Below are 21,692 nucleotides of genomic sequence, written 5' to 3' on the forward strand. Positions count from 1 at the left end.
TGAAGAAATCTCATGTGTCGATCTCTGAAGTCAATTCAATGCAATTGCCACTATTAATTTATTTAATGTTAGTGTATTGGTGTGTGTGTGTGTGTGTGTGTGTGTGTGTGTGTGTGTGTGTGTGTGTGTGTGTGTGTGAGTATGTGTGTGTGTGTGTGTGTGTGTGTGTGTGTGTGTGTGTGTGTGTGTGTGTGTGTGTGTGTGTGTGTGTCGTTCAATGAGGTTACAACAATCTTTGGTCTTATTTTTTTAAGGGGGGGGGGGTGAAGAACATTTTTGAGAGGACAGATATATAATAACTGTACACAGTTAGAATGACGAAGCCAAGCTGGGTTTGATATTATTTCTCTATTATACATATTAATATTGATAATTTAAAATTCATGACAATCCGGGTAAATCCAGACATATCGATTTGATGACACCAAAATAGAAATGATAAATAGGGTATATCCACGGATCAATTATCGGGGTTTTCCCCCACGATGTGTGCCCTCAACGACAGGATCGACAAATAAGTTTAGAAAACGTGGTATTTGTCTAGCACAATGTGATTTCATAAGATTTATGCCGACATTGAACTCTCTACATATTCAATCCATTTGTATTTGAAGAGAATCATAACAAAGAACCAACGAAGAGAAAATGATATGAAATTATAGCAAATAAATGTGTCAAGATAATGTACAAGTAGATTGGGTCAAAGGTGACCAAAGGACATCTGAAATCCACTTATTTCTATGACTACAAATACCAGATCAACATTATTTGATATCTATATCGGTAAATCGTTTAAGTGTTCATCCCCCTGAACCAGATTAGAGAGATTTCATGAAGTTCTCGCGGAGAAAGGGACCAAACTGTATTTGTGTAGTAAAGGTCAGTTGAGTAGAGTAGGCAAAAACAAACCAACAAGTGACTTGCTGATCTCCACAATCAATGGGGCTTCCCAAACTATTCTTGGTTGTGAAGCTGTTCTGATGAATATGTTGTATGGTATCCATGACAACCGGATTATTAACATTTTATTGTACAGTGTATTATACTGAAATAACGGTAGGGGTTTTCACAGAGTAACAGTCGTAATCGTAATAATTTATAGGCCTCGGGTAAGAACCGATTTTGTGTACATACTATGTATAATGTATGATTCATTTTACTGGTGGGACTCTCCATTGGATGCAATGAAATCATTTTTATTTTGCCGAGGTAGATTCTGAAACAGTGCAGAAATTGTGCAGACAAAGACGTGTGTATTCTCAGCTTTGTACTGTTTGATAACCAAAGTATGCATTAAGTTTCAAATCCACAGGTATGGGGCATGGTGACATATCTACGTATCGACGTAATAATTGCCCATGGCAAAACATAGACTGCCCGAGGTAAAACGAAGGGTTCCACTAGTATAGTAGTACTACACAACATCGACATCAAGTTCATCGTCATCATTCCAGAACAACATAATGACTTCAATTCATGATCGGAAAATAAGGTATGATCTCCAATATTCTAATGAATTTAATGACTGTTTGTGTACACCTCTCATTCCTCTTTGCCAATCCATTTTATTTTACAGTGATCTACACACTTGTTTTCTTCTTTACTTTAAATCACTCACAATACAAGAATGTTTATCAGACCAACTTGTGGTTATATCATCTTTACACACGACAGTAAGAATATTGAGTTTTGAAGGGGTTGTCAATTTTCATGTTTGCATCAATTCAGAGGTGTTGCCTCCTTACACCCTATGTTTTGCACACACGTATATATTTTGACTCACTTCTCTCAGAGTTTATTTGTTGACTTGCCTGTTCTCTAACCATGTGTTCTCGATTTTGACTTGCCTTTCAAACTGTATCTGTTTGCCTGCTTGCTTTCTTGCTAGATACATGTTCTAGACAAGTGACAATTGACAACATGAATTATGTTGTTAGTGGACTTGCTTAGAACACTGATATGGCTAGAAAACAAACCTGACAACAGATAAAGTTTGAGAAGGGAATTGAAATGTACAAGGTTGATAACCAAATTAGGCAAATGTAGTCCAAAGCACTCACCAAGTAATTGTAGACAAGATAACAAATAGGTATATGGTAATTGGTACAATTTAATTCAGCTGCTTTATATACACAATAACAGTTAGATTAGGGCAAAACTTCATTTTTTTTACATATGGTAACAGTAACACTAATAAATGTGAGTCGTTAAATGCATATATATTGATTTGTAAATTACAGATTGGTAAGTAAAACTGATTTTTTAAATCATGTATCACAACTTCATTGACTATAAGGACTATGTTGTACTCTTCCTTGCAGACAAGCAGATAGATAAATGAAGACAGGCAAAGGTACTCAGATGTACTTGGAGGAACACTCATCAACCATCCTTCGGTAACCAAGGTAACCAACACCTATCAAACACTGAATAGAGGACAAAAGAAACATCATTTTAAAAGTTATGCTAAATTATTAGTAAATAATAAACAAGTTTATATTCGCCAGTACCCTGGCTGTCATGATGGTAGCAACTGACGTTAAATCAGTCTTGTCTTTGTTCCTGTTTAATGCCTATAAATAGAACAACGATACATGTATGTAAATAACTCATTTAATTAAAGACTAGCCCATTTATTAATAAGGAATTATACTTGTATTTTACATTTTCTAGTAAATCAAATTGCAATCATATACATGTATATATGCATAGTAAGATTTTTACAAAGTAAATTATTTCCAACCTGATGCTAGAATTCCAACCTGATGCTAGAATTCCAACCTGATGCTCAAATTCCAACATAATGCTAGAATTCCAATCTAATGCTAGAATTCCAACCTGATGCTAGAATTCCAACCCAATGCTAGAATTCCAACCCAATGCTAGAATTCCAATCCAATGCGCGAATTCCAACCTAATGCTCGAATTCCAACCTAATGCTCAAATTCCAACCCCCAATGCTAGAATTCCAACCTAATGCTAGAATTCCAACCCAATGCTAGAATTCCAACCTAATGCTCGAATTCCAACCCAATGCTAGAATTCCAATCTAATGCTAGAATTCCAACCTGATGCTAGAATTCCAACCCAATGCTAGAATTCCAACCTAATGCTAGAATTCCAATCCAATGCGCAAATTCCAACCTAATGCTAGAATTCCAACCCAATGCTAGAATTCCAACCCAATGCTAGAATGTATGTCTATAAATCAAGAAAGATCTTACTGATTTTACCAGAATTGAGAAGTTTAAGACAAGTATAAAATATATACATACCATATGCTGACTTTCATGTCGCCGGTCAAAAATATATGAATGTTAACTTAAGCTTTACCAAAATTATTACCATCAGTGTTAATAGAAATGACTTTGTTTGGTAGACAAATACTGGTAATTAATACCAGGAATTATGATATATGTATTCACACTGCTGATGATCGCAATAGCGTGAAATGCTATGTAATATATATAACAGTATCAAGCAAGATACACAGGAGCCTATACACAGTGTTTCACTCTGTTGTGACCATCAGTCATCAAAGTTCCTCATTTTAAGACTTATTGAATAAATTTTTTGCCTTTATATTTTAATGTCTTTAATTTCAAAATTGTATATGTTTCTATCATTTCTATGCACTAATAAAAGTAACATAATTGAATACAAGGACTTTGTGTTACTTATTATTCACCCTTTAACAGACTGACAACCAATTTTTAGGTTGTTTTTACATAGACTTAAGTGAAGGGTGTACAACAGATTGTGGATGAGTGTGTTGGGTGATAGTATTGCATAACTTCATGGTAAACTTGTATGTATAGTATGGCATAACAGTGGTTGAGTGATAGCAGGTATGGCATAACAGTGGTTGAGTGGTAACTAGCATGGCATAGCTTGTATCACAATGCCATTGTAAGTGGCAGGGGCAGGTTAATGCATGTAGATTGTTGAATTGATTTTAACAGTAAAATAAAGATATCAAATTTAATATAGGTACTATTTTGCCCATAATAAACATGTTAATATGTTAGAGCTATGTATGTATTAACATTTTAAAAATGATAAATTATTAATTTTGGGGTTTGAGATGGTATCTGTGATAGAATGATTGTGGTCATTTTCAAATTCTTGTAGGTTAAGAGAGGTTGTTTTTCCTTATACAAACACTTGTCACTTCTAATATTCTTCTTACTAGTACAAGAAATTCTTAAGTGGTCTTAGGCTTTTGATTGTTCTACACCTGACCTCAGACAACCAAATAAGTGGTCTGAGATCTTACCCAGTGAATCCCCATGTTGTACACACTTGGTTCAAAGTAACCAGAAGAGCAACAACTTTACACTGTCTATATGTAAAATAATATTTAAAGGCCCATTTATTAAACATTAGGCGTGAAAAACAGTTTTCTGGCAGAGCTTTAGAAAAAGTTAGTCCAGAACAGAAGAAGAATCCTATGTAATCATCATGGCTCCACTGATAAGATAAGACTAGTGTGAGAGCTTGGGATTGAAACCCGTGTCTTTAAGCATAGACCGTACACGGGTTTATGCTTTAAGAAACAAAGATATGGTGAGGTCATGTACAGCGATACTCTAATGATACTTTTAGGTAACTTGGTATTTTCACATAAACGATTTTCTGCTTACCTTGTGTGGGACGGCTATACTGGAAGGTCATTACTAGTTGACACAAAGAAAAACAATCATTGAAGTCTCAACCAAACAGCGACTATATTACATTATAATTCATAAACAAGGTTTACATAATCATTTGCATGTTTCCTTTGACCGTAGTAGTGGTCTGACACATTTCACGCTTTTATAGCTTAGTACAATTCTCTGATGGTTTATTATTGAGAAAATGATACAATTATAAACAATGAAGTCAGGCTGATTTCGTCTTTATAATCATATACCCACATCTTATAACGTGTATACCAAATGTGACTACATTCTTTTTTGATCACCATATTTTCATTTGTAAAGTGCTGAGTTGCAAATTAAAAAATGTCTTGTAATTGTTTGTTATATTGACTGATGAGTCACCATATATATAATATGGATATTGGTTTCGCCCTCAGAATCTATGGATAGATTAATCGTCATTCTCGGGAAAGTACCCCTTATAATCGAATCATGACATCACTGTGCTATGTTGAAATACTAGATTGGCTAACTGCCAGCAGCTTGTCACCAGTTATCAATCTCTTCTCTCTCCGCCTCTTGTAATTTACATAATTCAGGACATTGTATTTGAATATTCATAATTACTAAATTTCAGACATTGTAAAAACATGTACGCCGCATTCGTCCATGTCGTCCGTCAAACCGAGGTACGTACGGAGATTGAGAACTTCAGCGTCAAGATACTTGAGGCCATGATTGAGGAAAATGTCTCGACTGTTCATGGAAACTATATTAAGGAAAAAACATATTTTTTACGATTCATATTTTGCCTATGAATAATTAGATAGCTTTTCAGAGTGTATTTTCTATATTACTATGACCATGTTGTCATGGTAACCGCCTTAAAATCCTTTCTTGCCCAGCAGTTCACAGACTACATAAAACTTTTGCGCCATGATGTCAGTGGATTTTCAAGTAAAGAGCTGACGATAAAAATGAGTTCTTGCGCCCCCTCCCAATCCCCGGGGCGAATGCTATGTGTCCCTTTCGTTGACAATTTACTGAATGGCACGTGAACAATGACTCACCACGTCTAGTAGCGTCAAGAACGGCGACACACACACCATACGGCGTAGATACACCAACAGGGACAGAATCTGTTGATCAAATGTACGTACTCGTATTTAGGGGAATGCATAAACACCGAAAGGGCTTCTGAATGAGTTAAATATAGATACGAAAGGATTTAGCACATTACAGAAGTCTGGAATGTCACTTTTATTTGACACTTTCACTCAACTTGAGACTCAGAATTGTCGGCAAATTGAAAAAAAAGAAAAAATGGAAATCTGGCATGTTGGCCATATAAACTCAGATACGGGATATGCAATAAGATGTTCGCTTACAATATATTGAAGATCCACCAACTAGATTTGACGCAACATGCTGCATCTCTTGGTTCGTAACAGCAGATTCTATCACCACAATGGTGAAAACATTGACGTTCACAGTCTTCAGGCTCACAGCATACTTCGGACGACGATATCGTGGTATATCGGCGTTAGATTGAAAACAGCTTTCGTTCTCATATTTATACATGTTTTCTTCATTTTAAATATTATAATTACTATAGAATTGTTGTTGTTGTTGTTGTTGATGTTGTTATTGTTATTGTTATCGTTGTTGTTGTTTACCTACCTTATTTAGCGATGGGATGTCTAAATATTTTAGGACATATTCACAAGTTGTGTTCCAAGAGGGGTGTTCGTCTGAGGGGTTCAAATACGTTGTCCTTTTCATACATTCTAACATGTCTCCACGTACCGCAGAATTTGCCCAAAACCCTCCTAAACGAAGCCAGCACGAAACGAAATCAAATTCAGCAAAAACAATGAGCATATCACGCTTCAAAAATCGTGGAGACTTTATTTCCCCTCCGACGAGGAGATGTTGTACCTATAGTTGTTTGGTATGTCTTATACAGTGGCTATGATCAATATAATACTACAGCTCATGCAACCAATTGTAGGGCGCCACATCGTAAAGCAATGCGCAATTGGGCGCGGTTTAGAATTTTAATATATTAGACCGGGATATTGACCTCAGGAAATTCCAAAAAGAGGGGATTTTTGTGACTATATATTTATCTGTTATTTTTATCGATTACGGAGCGGGAACGGCCCCGTAGTCAGTTTCAGTGTATTTTCACATCGGGGTTTTTCCACAATTGCGCAAGACTCGGACTACTGAGTATAGAAGAACACACACTGAGTCATTAGTCGACAAGCTTTCGGCAGCAACACACGTCTGTATCGTGTCTGTTGAACTATCACTGACTCCGTAATAACTGTGTGGTTAGATTTTACTCCACACTTACCGTATATTCTCACAAACACTCACCGATGCCTGTACAACTCAACTGGTCGTGTGCTTTGAAGTTTTTTGGTATGGCAGAAAAACAAAACCTTGACGAAATGGACTCCGAAACCAAACTGAAAGACGCTGCTGGTGAAATTGGAACAGGTCTACGAGAAGCCGTTCCCTTCGACGACGGCGACACAATAGTCAACCCTGCCGTACATGAAAAGCTCAGACAAGGTAAAAAGACTAGCTAATGATTGAATCACATCGCTATAGTGATATTCTATGTGTACATTTTTGATCTACAGTTGTACTAGGGATTTGTTAGTCGCCATTGTAATTGTTGCTCAAGGTAGACATGTCCATGATTACTGGCCTGTACAGTATATACTGTGTAGTGCGGTTGTGGCAACCATACATGTATATCCAAAGTCCATTGCGACTCTTGACTACAAAATCCGCTTTCGTTTTCCCCAATCGTATGCAGTATGTCATTGCAAATGATCAAACACCGTAGATTTGAATTCACCACGTTCGTCATCCCCATCAGTGACTGGTTGAATGTGCCCAACGTTTTAATTAAACACATGATCAACGTGATCAATCGTTTTAATTATCGGACTGCTGTTATATTTTCTAAATTCAAAGATCCCAATTGTATACATCTTTCTGACCATTGTCACTCTCCTATCATTTCTTCCAGTGCGAGAGAAGAAAGCGAAAGCGGAATCTGAGTCAAAGTCGCAGCTTAAGAGTAAACCCGACAGTAAATGAAAACGATGACCGCAGCAACAATGACCCATCTAGCTATGAAGTGACGAATCGTTGAACACGTTTGCAGAAAACCCTACCAGTGTAGTGACAACCATTATTTGAAGCCATATACATTCCACTGAAAGGCAGATGTTACTTCTCTATCTGGAACATTTCATTGATGTCAAAAATAACTCTGATGTTTTAAAATATCAATGACACTGCCATCGCAAACTGAATTTTTTATGTTCATTTGTAGTTGATTTTTATGACTGAAATACAACAATTTTTAATATAAATATTTTTGTAGTCACGTGTTTTATAGGCCCACAAATCAGTCAATTCCAAATAATTCCCTAACAAAGACGAACTGACATGAAAGACCTGATTATCTAGCAGCCGAAAGAAAATAATACGTTATACGTCATCGCCAAATATTGTCCGTTATTGTGCTTGAGTTGACGGTACTTTCCCCGGTTTTTTCCATGGCCGACAGTACATTTATTTCATAACTTCTGCCCCATCTATCGGCTTATTTGTGATGTTTGCTCCCAAAAGTCCATATTATATTAGTTAGGCTAATTTACCTGTTCCCTGTGAGCTGACCAGTGAGGGAAATGTAGCAGCAAGCGGGCTACGAATTTCTATCACAGCACGATATACGTGTTGTATCTAATTCCGAGCCCATCAAATGTGTAGAAAACTACACAACATCCCAAGTTGGTATTTTCTAATAAATCCTAAGTTTCAGGTCAAACATCGATCCCCGTCTTTTAACAGAAAAATGATCTGTGTTGTGTTACATTCTTGGTAATCTATCACTGGCATAGTCACCATAGCAACATCTCATTATAATCCCACAAGTCCCAACATAAATAAGTGGGAAATACCCGACTGCAGTACATAATCATAATTTATGCATGAAAACCAGACGTTCATCCATTATCGTTTTGATATCGGCTGTGGTCCTCACATTGGCTCTCTCTCTCTCTCTCTCTCTCTCTCTCTCTCTCTCTCTCTCTCTCTCTCTCTCTCTCTCTCTCTCTCTCTCTCTCTCTCTCTCTCTCTCTCTCTCTCTCTCTCTCTCTCTCTCCCCTCTCTCTCTCTCCCTCCCCTCTCTCCCTCCTCTCTCTCTCTCTCTCTCTCTCTCTCTCTCTCTCTCTCTCTCTCTCTCTCTCTCTCTCTCTCTCTCTCTCTCTCTCTCTCTCTCTCTCTCTCTCTCTCTCTCTCTGAGAATTTATTATAAATCTACAAATACCAGGACATTATATATAATGCAGAGGATCGTTGAATATACACAATATATAATGTCACAAGAATTCTAGTTATATTATATTATAAACGTAATATTAAATAGTGAAAAGGGGTTACGTTCTTGGAACATGTTGGGAACGGATATCAGTAAGAAAGTAGCACTATGATAATCATACAATCTGGAAGAATAGCACAATCAAAAAGTAGTTTTGTATAAATTTAATGTGATACAACGCTAAACACAACCCTTTCACATATTTTCTATTATACATGCCTGCATTTAGAGTCGAATAATTTACGTTTAGAACTCGACTTCAAACTATATAATTAGTTACAAAATATAGAGATTCTATGACAACTACAAACATATACAGGTAACACACATAGCAATACTGAAAGGCGATTGAAAACTACTGTGAAATGGGTTGATAAATATATAGGACAGAGTCTGTCGTTAATTAATAAGTAGGTAATAAATGATAACCAATTTTTGTAGACAATATAACAAGTGTACATTAACAAGTGAAAGGCGGCTTGAAAAGAGTCCGATATCAGAGAGTACAGAGTTCTGTGCATTATTCATTGGAAGGTTTCCGTAAGAACACAGAGGTGCCAATGTTGCTATTGTCCAGGTATTGCCACAACTAGTTTGCTGTATTTCATAATGAGTGTCATTACACTGCAGTCATCCAGGATGCAGAAGTGTCTTTAGAATTAAAAATATGTCCTTGAACTTTGTCGATAACTTCTACCATTTGTATCAAATCACATTACCTGCCGGAATTAAGTCCTATAACAAGAAACGGACAGGGAAGACTACTATTAAAATTATTGGGTATTTTGACCTACCGTCTAACACATAATAAGTTGATGAATATTATTGTTCTACCTAGGGGGGCCAGGGCCCTATTTTTGGGCATACTAGACACGGCATGTTGTAAAAGGTTGTTACCCATAATTCATGAGTAACCCTGAGGTGGACAATGTTGCCAAAAATTTGCACAGACCTCAGAAATCAGCGAAATGCTAGGTGACTTAGTTTCTAACGATTTGTACAGTTTTGTGCGCCATTTTGTTCCCCGGTATTGAAAGATCTCAGTCAAAGGTGTACAAAAGTGTATATATCTGACATTGCAAATATGCGTTTATTAAAGCTTCAAGTTTTAGTGAAACCCTTAGCTGCTGAGCGTAATTTAGTAAGAAATAAGGCCTATTTATTCAAAGCCTACCCCCAAAACTTATGTTGGTTTTGGTATGAGTGAGGGTATCCCTGATCAGATGCCCTAAAGTTATTACTATACATATCAGCCATGGCAACTGATGACAATATGGATATGTCGATGGTGTAAATATTCATTATTTCACATTTCTTACATGATAAATGAAAATAATTAAGTTATCCAACACCACTTTTCACCTTAGAATTTTACACCTAAATTTCAGATTTTGATATCAACATCGTATATTTTATGTTCCTTCATTTATATTCTACAATTTTAAGTTGATTTTGAAGCCATAATACATTTAATAGACAAGTTAAACCCATTTTCAGTTAGAATACCCTCTTACAATGTTAGGTCAAAAATACCACAAAATCGTAATTTTAGGTAAATCAAACATTGAGCTCTAGAAAGTTCCACGCAAAATTTTCTGCAAGGTTAACCACCTACATATCATTCCATAGTGTCCATAGACGATGATAGAGTACAATAAATATGGACAATCTTTCACAGCACGACGTGTCAGGTCAACCCCCCTGCCCCCTACGACGTGTCAGGTAAACACTTTTGCCCCCTACGACGTGTCAGGTAAACCCTTCTGGCCCTCTACGACGTGTCAGGTCAACCCCCTGGGCCCCTACGACGTGTCAGGTCAACCCCCTGGTCCCCGACGATGTGTCAGGTCAACCCCCCTAGCCCCCTACGACGTGTCAGGTAAAGCCCTTTGGCCCCTAGGTATTCCATAAAATGTTGGCAGATGTATGAATTGCGTGATTAATAAACTAACTGAAAACTATAGGAGATGTTAATCGTATGATTGAAGGCACATTGTCTGTCACATACTCAGAGTCTATATTCTAGTCCAAAAATTACCTCCCTTTCATAAAAAAACGAAATAAAATTGTTTGGATAAGTCTGAGAAAAGTCAATCGATCATTCGAAAATTATGAATGCCAAATTTATATATATAAATATTATATATGAAAATAAATGAGAGGATAAAAGAAAAAAATTGTCGACTGACTCAACAAAAATCGTGCCAATATGGACGTATTTTATCGTCTTAGACAAAATCTGGATGTCATTTACTAATTTCCAAATATGGAAGTTGTCAAAATATGAACACTCTATTACAAGGGCCTGTTCTAATTATGAGATGGTAAAAATTATCACACGTAAATGTACTTACTAATTTCGATGGCCACATCGATCAATTTACCGTCGCCCGAACATCAAGCCAAGCAAAACTGCCCCACCCTTTAACGGGAGCCAGACAGGCGCAGAACTGAAAGAAAAATGATATATTGTCATTATGGAAACAGTCGAACTGATCATATTTATGCTATTTAACTGCCTAATTTCGATAAATGTTGTAATAAGTAAAACGGGAGTAGATTGTGGCGATAACGTCGACCACTGAAGAACTTTAAATTGAAAGGATGTATAAAAAAGTACCAAAAGTATATTTCTTACATGAAAGCGGCAATTGTTTTTCCTGTCTTTTCTAAGCCATTGTCGCTCGTCTCATACAGACGGCCTCCACCACCCCAGTCATACAGACTAAACCATCTATCGTCAGTTTCACCATACGCCATTGTAAAGCTAGTATTGCAATGTTCGTATCGAGATAGTTTCACCAAGTATTGGCGCACTAATGACTTAAACCCGTCAATGTTATACGTTTTACCCTTCAAATATTCAGTTTATCAACGGTACTGTGAATTCAATGTATTTCGCAATGCTATTAAAGCTAGATTCTCCTTACTGCTCCCCTATTGCACTCATCTGATTGGCCACCGACAAAGTTATTTACATAATGTAAATGTAGCCATTGGAAATTACCTTCAGGAGAAATTTCGAGAAAAAATATGTGGACATTTCTTTGATGTAACTGATGGTTTGATTTTAGTGAATTCAAATTCCACAAACATGATGAGGCTGGAAATCCCCCTATCCCCAAAACGCCTAGTCATGTCTAAATTGTAAGCTGATATATTCGATTTCATTGCGAAAGTTGAACTCGCTTCACATGGTGAATCATAGACAGTATTGTATCCCTGTCGTCGATGATTCGATCGAGGTCAGACCTTACTTTGTCAGGTGTTTTGTTTTTTGTAATGCGCTGACGTCAATTTCTATTCATGTCCTTCTAGTATTGTTGTTGCCACTACGTATCAGCGATTCTCACAGCCAACTAATCCAGTATGAAATATTTATCTAGTTTCACAAAATAAAATAGACTGTAGACACAGTGAATGATAGAATGATATTCATCCTGAGGTTTTATCAACCCTATCATCAAGCCCCACTCTATTGATTTCTCCATGTTTGAAAATACCGCCTCGAACTGCACCTGGGCAACATATTCTTAGCATTGCCCTCCAGACCATACTAAACACCATGTGTACTCAGAATTAAGATGAGAATTGGGTATCTATTTTGGATTTTTAAACAAACTGTTTACACTTGTTGAATCTTTTTCTGACTAAAATTTACCCATTTTTATGTTAAACGTGAGTGAGGACTTTCTGACTAAAATTTACCAACTTCTATGTTACATGTGAGTGAGGACTTTCTGACTAAAATTTACCAATTATTATGTTACACATGAGTGAGGACTTTCTGACTGAGGACTTTCTGACTAAAAGTTACCAACTTCTATGTTACATGTGAGTGAGGACTTTCTGACTAAAATTTACCAATTTCTATGTTACACATGAGTGAGGACTTTCCGACTAAAATTTACCAACTTCTATATCAAACATGAGTGAGGACTTTCCGAATAAAATTTACCAACTTCTATGTTACACATGAGTGAGGACTTTCTGACTAAAATTTACCAACTTCTATATTAAACGTGAGTGAGGACTTTCTGACTAAAGTTTACCCATTTTTATGTTACATGTGAGTGAGGACTTTCTGATTAAAATGTACCCATTTTTATGTTTCACGTGAGTGAGGACTTTCTGACTACAATTTACCAACTTCTATGATAAACGTGATTGAAGAATTTCTGACTAAAATTTACTAACTTCTATTTTACACTAATTGACTTTCCTAATTAAATGGTCAAATTTGTATCAGAATCGTGAGGACCTTCTGTCTTAATATGACCAAAATTTATCAGAAATGTGAGTTAGGGCTTTCTAACCTGAAATTGACTTTTAATCTAACTACAAAAGGTATAATGCCCATGTATAATGGTGGATTATTGATGTGTAATATGAGCACTTTTAGGTTGATATTAAAATAGAATCCTACTGACACGGGAATTAGACTTTGATCACCAAATACACCAATTTGTAAAACACATATTTGACCACAATGTGAAAACATTTTAAGCAGATTTTCTTATGTTCATTGTTAACACATTTTATTGCCCTTGGATTTCGTTGCTACTGTTTCTACTAGCCATCTTCTGATGCATTTCGACGTATAAAGACTAATCCTATTTTACAACTGTTGGATCATTAGTTTATTAACCCTGGTTTAACTAATTCCATTTGTAATGCATAAAGAATGAATGGAATGCAAACTAAAATATTGCGTCACAGCTAAAACGAAAGACACAAAATGTTACTTATACTATTTTTGACCGTATCCTTTCATTCAACTCTCTAAGTTGGTTTTCGAAGTATTAGCTAATCGATTAAAATAGCAGTTTCCCTTTGTGTGATCTGATGTCGTAAAAATAGTCGATGGAAAAACCCTGACTGTTTACGTGCATGGTTTTGCAAATTAATTGCATCACCTTGGTAACATGCATACCACGGCATCTGTGAGTGACGATTTGCTCATGACAAGTGTTGGAACGGTTTTTCTGCACAATGCTAATAAATTAACAATGGTGACATTTGAACTGTTCTCCATGGCAAATACTTCAGTAGGAAGCTTAATACATCCTTGAGAAGTTGACCGGAATAACGAGTGAGAAGCTGGATAAGAAAAATTTTAAATATATTTTCCGTTATAAATAATCTTGTCAAAATACAATTATTTGTCAACATCTTATTTTCAGTTATGTATAGATATCAAATATAAATATAAAAGCTACCGTACAGACAATTCATACATGCAAATGATTACCCGACCTCAGAAGACATTTAGTTTATTAGTATGAGAAACAGATTTTGGCTAAATCATTAAGTATTCAAGTCACTCCGATTTGCACAGATGGACATCGTCGAAAACGTAAGATGTTAGGGAGATGGTCACATTTAAAAATAGACTGGAAATTCCATATAATCTGTTGAAGCATTGATCGGGTCATACAGTGTCATGGAGTATGACAAAGAGTTTAACACATTTATCAAATGGTGCACGCCTGCTTCTTTTCTTGTCCAAGTCTCCATGTATTGATTTAGAAGTGCATCGAAATTAAATTATTTAAATAATTTGATCTGTAAAAGTCTAAATGCCAAGGCGTTCTCTTGACTGTTTATATTAATTTCACATGGTGTCTTTATGTTTATAGTTTATGGTATGTCTATAGCAGCTGTATGTTATTCTCCACATGTTGCAACATCAAAACCTAAATTAGAACCTGTTGTACCGTTTTCATAAATGCTTATATATCAGTTCACTTATGTTACAGCTGTTATGTCTGAGCAGGATGTATGTATCTGTGTCTATGTCTGTGTCTGTCTCTGTCTCTGTCTCTGTCTCTGTCTCTGTCTCTGTCTCTATGTCTGTGTCTGTGTCTTTGGCAGTGGCTGTGGCTGTGGCTCTGCGTCTCTAGCTCTGTGTCTGTCTTTGGTAAAATGAAAATGCAAACCAATTGTCTTTACTCATATGTTCGTATTCCTAACTTGTAAAACAGACAAGGGATAGTGCTGTAGTTTATTGCTATATGGACATGTGATAGACATCTTTGTAGAGTTCACCGTAAAAAGAAAGGTCACGATAGACTCTAGTTGCTAGTCATGACTAAATATAGTTTGGACTTTCCATGTAACAACTGAGTCATCACCAGCACGAGCACATGCCACAATGGACCAGTTGTTTACAAATGTAAAGAGCTTTTGGGCAGTGATAAATTAACTTGTTTTTGCTGAGAGGTTTCGTTTTGTTTAACAGAATAATTTTTATACATGTCATACACAAACAATGCCACCAACGCTAGAAGTCCCTACACGCTATCACATTGATAACATATTTACTTGAATTTACAAACATATTCTATGTAGTCACACTATTGGAATTATTAGGCAGAATAGACACAATGTATGTAGTGGTCATTAAATTTTGATATATTCATGAGGAACTTCTAAGTGAAACGTCTGAGAGAACTTCAAGACCAAGATGCAACTGAGAATTTAGTTGTACACTTAATAGCACATCACCTATTTCAAATTGTGACCATATGGTGACCAACCTCGAACTCCAGCTGTCATTAATGTATTGATACAAATCATGTATGAATAGGAATATGTACATGGAATATTTATACTCTAACATTTCATAGTTTCATAATTGTGATGATTCATAATTGTCCCATGACATACCATATGTCTATATGACAGAATAAAATAGTACATCGAAATATAAATTTTCATTTTTTACATTACAAGTATTATTTGCAATTTTAAAATGTCTCTACTCTGAATATTGACAATAATTTATTCCAGACAATAAATACGTAACCATGAATTTTAAAACAATCAATAGCTCTACACCAACTTAGTGGGTTAGACATTATTTTGGGGTTATTCTGGTGTCATGTTTGTTGGAAATTGGCCAAGAAATATAAGAGATCGTTGGCTATCATGAGTACAATGCTAGCTTCTGTTTTCGTGCTGTATGTCTCCTAAAAATAGTCATTGGAAAAACCAGAATCAACCTGTCCAAGTGACATGCTGATGACGTCAATATCACCATTTCTGTGCGTGATCATATGTAAATGACAAGTGTGCTGATTGAAACTGTGAACCTTGCTTTTCTTACCTACGGTGTCGATGCCCTCGATAAATACTGATATAATACAGGAGAAATTAAGTTAAATTAAATTGTTGTTTCACCCATGGTAATGGTGTATTTAGTACAAAGAAGGAAACATTTCATTTAAGACAGTGAAGGTGATTAGGATAAAAACAAATAATCCAATGAATAGAGAAATTACAATTTTATTTCCATTGCTATGATCATAGCATTTACATATAAAATAATAGTGCCATAATTTTCTTCCAATATATGTTTTTGTTTCCCAAAAGTGTTACTATCTATTTTACTCTGTTATCAAGTTTCAATCTAAACAAGACAGCTGACATATTGATGATTATGTATACAAAATTCATTTGGTGACGATCTCAAACGGTTTGGCCATCATGGTTCATATATCTGGTAAGAGAGCTAGCCGTCAACTTCGCATAAAAAATGCGTAAAATCTTGAGCTCACCTCTCTCATCGTTGAATTGGAAACGATGGTTTTACTGTATGTGACACCTATAATTTGCCACATTTAACTTTTGTATATTTCTCCCTTTGCTATATTCTCTTATGGTGAGAGGCATTACTAGTTTCAAATTTGCAAATTATAACATTTGTTTGAAATTTGCATTGAATGTTAAGGACACTTGTGTATAATATTCCAATTTGGTATGTCAGTAAACTAGTACATTTATGACATTACTGTACTGACACATCTATAGCAGGACGACTATAGCTGTGGTAAAATGCGAGCCAAAGTGAGTTTTCCTTTTTTTGTTATTTGACAACCAGACATGATGGATAGCATTGATGTGTTCAATACTTTACTGTAAAAACGAAAGGTCACTGGACATGTGATAGACATCTCTGTAGCGTTCACTGTAAAAAGAAAGGTCACGATAGACTCTAGTTGCTAGTCATGACTAAATGTAGTTTGGACTTTCCATGTAACAACTGAGTCATCATCAACACGAGTACAGAATGGTGATTTTGTACATGCCACAATGGACCAGTTGTTTACAAATGAAAAGAACTTTTGGGCAGTGATAAATTAACTTGTTTTTGCTGAGAGGTTTCGTTTTGTTTAACAGAATAATTTTTATACATGTCATACACAGACAATGCCACCAACGCTAGAAGTCCCTACACGCTGTCACATTGATAACATATTTACTTGAATATAAAAACATATTCTATGTAGTCACACTATTGGAATTATTAGGCAGAATAGACACAATGTATGTAGTGATCATTACATTTTGATATATTCACGAGGAACTTCTAAGTGAAACGTCTGAGAGAACGTCAAGACCAAGATGCAACTGAGAATTTAGTTGTACACTTAATAGCACATCACCTATTTCAAATTGTGACCATATGGTGACCAACCTCGAACTCCAGCTGTCATTAATGTATTGACACAAATCATGTACGAATAGGAATATGTACATGGAATATTTATACTCTAACATTTCATAGTTTCATAATTGTGATGATTCATAATTGTCTCATGACATGCCATATGTCTATATGACAGAATAAAAGAGTACATCGAAATATAAATTTTCATTTTTTACATTACAAGTATTATTTGCAATTTTAAAATGTCTCTACTCTGGATATTGACAATAATTTATTCCAGACAATAAATACGTAACCGTGATTTTTAAAACAATAAATAGCTCTACACCAACTTAGCGGGTTAGACATTATTTTGGGGTTATTCTGGTGTCATGTTTGTTGGAAATTGGCCAAGAAATCTATGAGATCGTTGGCTATCATGAGTACAATGCTAGCTTCTGTTTTCGTGCTGTATGTCTCCTAAAAATAGTCATTGGAAAAACCAGAATCAACCTGTCCAAGTGACATGCTGATGACGTCAATATCACCATTTCTGTGCGTGATCATATGTAAATGACAAGTGTGCTGATTGAAACTGTGAACCTTGCTTTTCTTACCTACGGTGTCGATGCCCTCGATAAATACTGATATAATACAGGAGAAATAAAGTTAAATTAAATTGTTGTTTCACCCATAGTAATGGTGCCTTTAGTACAAAGAAGGACACATTTCATTTTTACAGGGAAGGTGATTAGGATACAAACAAATAATCCAATGAATAGAGAAATTACAATTTCATTTCCATTGCTATGATCATAGCATTTACATATAAAATAATAGTGCCATAATTTTCTTCCAATATATGTTTTTGTTTCCCAAAAGTGTTACTATCTATTTTACTCGGTTATCAAGTTATAATCTACACAAGACAGCTGACATATTGATGATTATATACAAAATTCATTTAGTGACGATCTTAAACGATTTGGTCATCATGGTTCATATATCTGGTAATACAGCTAGCCGTCAACTTCGCATAAAAGATGCGTCAAATCTAGCGCTCACCTCTCTCATCGTTGAATTGGAAACGATGGTTTTACTGTATGTGACACCTATAATTTGCCACATTTAACTTTGTATATTTCTCCCTTTGCTATATTCTCTTATGGTGAGAGGCATTACTAGTTTCAAATTTGCAAATTATAACATTTGTTTGAAATTTGCATTGAATGTTAAGGACACTTGTGTATAATATTCCAATTTGGTATGTCAGTAAACTAGTACATTTATGACATGACTGTACTGACACATCTATAGCAGGACGACTATAGCTGTGGTAATATGCGAGCCAAAATGAGTTTTCCTTTTTTTGTTATTTGACAACCAGACATGATGGATAGCATTGATGCGTTCAATACTTTACTGTAAAAACGAAAGGTCACTGCAGATTCTACAGATTCGATTCATGTGTAGTCATAACTAAATATAGTTTGGACTTTCCAGCCATCATCAGCACTATTTCTAGATGGGGGATTTTGTAAATGCCACCACGGACCAGTTGTTAACAAAGCGTATGATGTTTATAAGCATTGATGACTCAACTTATTGTATGTCCTTTGATTTATGGCAAAGTTTATCTCAGACAATCTGGATGCATGCATGGTAGAAAAATGTAACGAACACTTGTAGCATCGATAAATTATAATATGTTAAGAGAATATAATATATAATAAAAATTGTGAAACATTTAGAAATATAAACCTAAACAACCAATCTGCAAAGCACAATGAGAACGCTACATGCTTATATGCGCTGTTAGTAGGAGACGAATCTTAGACATGAACAGTGTCAAAAACGTACGTATGCCTAGGCACTAATAAGACTTGATACATAGGCAAACTCATTTCCCGTCTTTATCTCACAGCATAATAACATATTAGCTGGTGATACCAGACTGTAATAACCCTTTAATTTGTTTACATGTGTATGGATAGATAAATATCCCAAATTATTGTGAATTATTTACTACCAGGCTCTGAGATTAAATCTGTATGCAAAATAATATTCATGAGGTTGACTTATGGCTGCCAGTAACTGGTTGACACCCAGCATTAGTTACCAGTAGCATTGTATTTGTATTTTTATTGCTTGACAGAGGATCGACACTAATTAGCAATTAGCTAATTTACCAATTTTTACCAATAATAAAAATCGTCACATTAAGTTTACAGTATTTGTCCTACAAATAAGCAATTGTCATGTATATTTTGGTAGCTTCAGAATTTGTTGTTAGGGAGAAGGAGGTTTAACAGCTTGGCATATTGTAATGTCGAACGAATTACTATATTATATCACCATTCTTCTTTAATATAATACTTTCTGTTTAAAAAAGTACCAGCTGAAGTGAAGGTGCTCATAACAGAAAACATTTTTAAAATCACCCTCTTGAAGTAAGTAATATGAGATGCTGTCCACGTCTCATTCTTAGATTGGAAGTACCTTTTTTGTATTTGTTTGGTGTATCTATCTCGTGATCGTGGCGTTAGTGTCTACGTTTGCAAAATACTTAGGCTGGAATATTTCAGATAGTGGAGAAAAGCAATTCTTATTCACATACATATATATGATAAGGAGCAGATCATTTGATATACAACAATATTAGCTACTATTCAACCATTGTAGGTTATACAGACCATGAAAGACAGTAGCTCCCTTCACTTTTCTCCGAGCAATATGGTACTTTAAAAATACATAATAGAGTATGGATTTCGAATAAGTGCAGCGATTACATATCAGATTAGTTGCAATTATATATTAACAATAATATTTTAGAAGATAGCTGTTTAAAAAGAAATTATATTAATAAAACACTATTTAGTAAGTAGTTTTCTATTGATCCAGTTAATAAATTTGAGAAAAAGACGTTTTCATCTGTGGGACATAATTATTAGCATTCGCATAATTCGGATATTTATATTTAAAGAAATAATCGACTTACTGGTCTAAAAACCCTCAATTACAGTATACTGCCTATATGATACATATATAATCTAAAACTATACGTATCGTTCATACTCGCATAACAGCTACTGTTGTTCTACCCGCTATTTTTAAACCACCGTCTTTAGGCTCATACAAACGGAGTCCTCCTCCCCAATTTCTCAAAGTAAACCACCTATCTTTTGATTCGGCAGAAGGCATATTGTATACTGGTGTATACTGCCTTTTTCTTGGACCTTATATCAGAATAACACAACTTTTTTTCCTTTCTCAACTTGATGTCGTTTTGATGTGCAATGCGCGATTGTATGATTTTTGCCACAAACGTCATAGATGTTTTTACCATCAAGTATTGGAGGCTTAAATTTATTCAAATCCAACTCACTTTTGATTGGTCGATGGTATCATTACTAATTCCTTTGGATATTCAACGTTTGGATATGGGGGTATCACGTGATTAACAACTAAATTACATTAAAGCAAACATATTTTACTTGATTTTGTAACGAAAATATCATGGTTACTTTATATCATGCCGGGACGGCTACTAAGTCGTCTCATAACAGAAATGTGTGCTTTCATATCTTTTAATAATAGGATAATTTTCCGATTTACACACATACATGACATGGTGTTTTCACTCCATTAAGGGATAAGTCCAGAAATCTTGCATGGAGTTTTGATCTGCGCTTCGAATGATGAAAGTTTCATAATTTGAGTTTAAATCTTCCTCTATATCTATGCTGACTGATGAAACAGAAACGACATAACAAAATCGCGCACAAGTCGCATTTCCTATAGGATATGTGCAGTGGTTCATAAATATATTAAGTATATATACGCTATAGGAAATAGATGTTAAATTTTATATTAAGTAGGTTCATCATAAATGAATGTCAACTCCATCTAAAATCTAATCACGTTATGAGTTCAGTTGTTACCACATGCAATGGAAATGGTCGACAAGTTTAAATAATCGAGTAATTGGTTAAGCTGTGAGGCCATATTGAATTGTACTCAGTGTTAATTTAAAATCGAGGATAAGGGTTGCTTATAACACTAACATCATATTTATCTCTTAACATGTCATTATAACACAAGTATATTATCCGGTAATTTCAGCTAGTTCAAGTTCAACTTTAATAGTCAAAGTCCAATAGGGTTTATAACAGGTGTTGATATCAATAACAAGGGTTATTCTTTCATAAAGTCAACA

General features: G+C 35.3%; 1 protein-coding gene and 2 long non-coding RNA genes across 4 annotated transcripts in view; 1 reads left to right on the top strand and 2 right to left on the bottom strand.

Annotated features, from left to right (window-relative positions):
* Positions 1-1,960: 1,960 nt before the first annotated feature.
* On the bottom strand, positions 1,961-6,283 carry LOC144441964 (uncharacterized). Its single transcript, XM_078131235.1, has 4 exons — positions 6,029-6,283; positions 5,711-5,779; positions 4,644-4,676; positions 1,961-2,426 (listed from the first exon to the last, which is right to left on the bottom strand). The coding sequence occupies exons 1-4, from the start codon at positions 6,219-6,221 to the stop codon at positions 2,383-2,385; spliced, it is 339 nt and encodes a 112-aa protein (XP_077987361.1). The 5' UTR covers positions 6,222-6,283; the 3' UTR covers positions 1,961-2,382.
* A 435-nt stretch (positions 6,284-6,718) lies between these two features.
* LOC144441965 (uncharacterized) overlaps positions 6,719-21,692 on the top strand; it is a 36,778-nt gene continuing 21,804 nt past the window's right edge. Inside the window, exons 1-2 of one of the 2 annotated variants that reach the window (XR_013481598.1) lie at positions 6,735-7,220; positions 7,687-8,028. This is a non-coding gene — a long non-coding RNA (uncharacterized LOC144441965). Of the gene's footprint in view, positions 7,221-7,686; positions 8,029-21,692 lie in introns of those variants that run through there. The other variant, XR_013481599.1, reaches the window with a different exon arrangement.
* LOC144442247 (uncharacterized) lies at positions 9,195-11,943 on the bottom strand. The gene is made up of 3 exons (XR_013481621.1): positions 11,684-11,943; positions 11,400-11,495; positions 9,195-9,780 (listed from the first exon to the last, which is right to left on the bottom strand). It is a non-coding gene; the product is annotated as an uncharacterized LOC144442247 (long non-coding RNA).

This window comes from Glandiceps talaboti, chromosome 11 (assembly GCF_964340395.1).
Source record: "Glandiceps talaboti chromosome 11, keGlaTala1.1, whole genome shotgun sequence".
In the NCBI taxonomy this organism is placed as follows: domain Eukaryota; kingdom Metazoa; phylum Hemichordata; class Enteropneusta; family Spengelidae; genus Glandiceps; species Glandiceps talaboti.

Bases quoted from the DNA above. Each gene is read 5' to 3' on its own strand.
- LOC144441964 (XM_078131235.1), bottom strand. From the start codon at position 6,221: ATGTATAAATATGAGAACGAAAGCTGTTTTCAATCTAACGCCGATATA. The intron at 5,780-6,028 runs GTAAGCGAACAT...TTTGATCAACAG, and splicing joins TGGTGGATCTTCAATATATT to ATTCTGTCCCTGTTGGTGTA. The intron at 2,427-4,643 runs GTAAGCAGAAAA...TCCTCTATTCAG, and splicing joins GTATAGCCGTCCCACACAAG to TGTTTGATAGGTGTTGGTTA.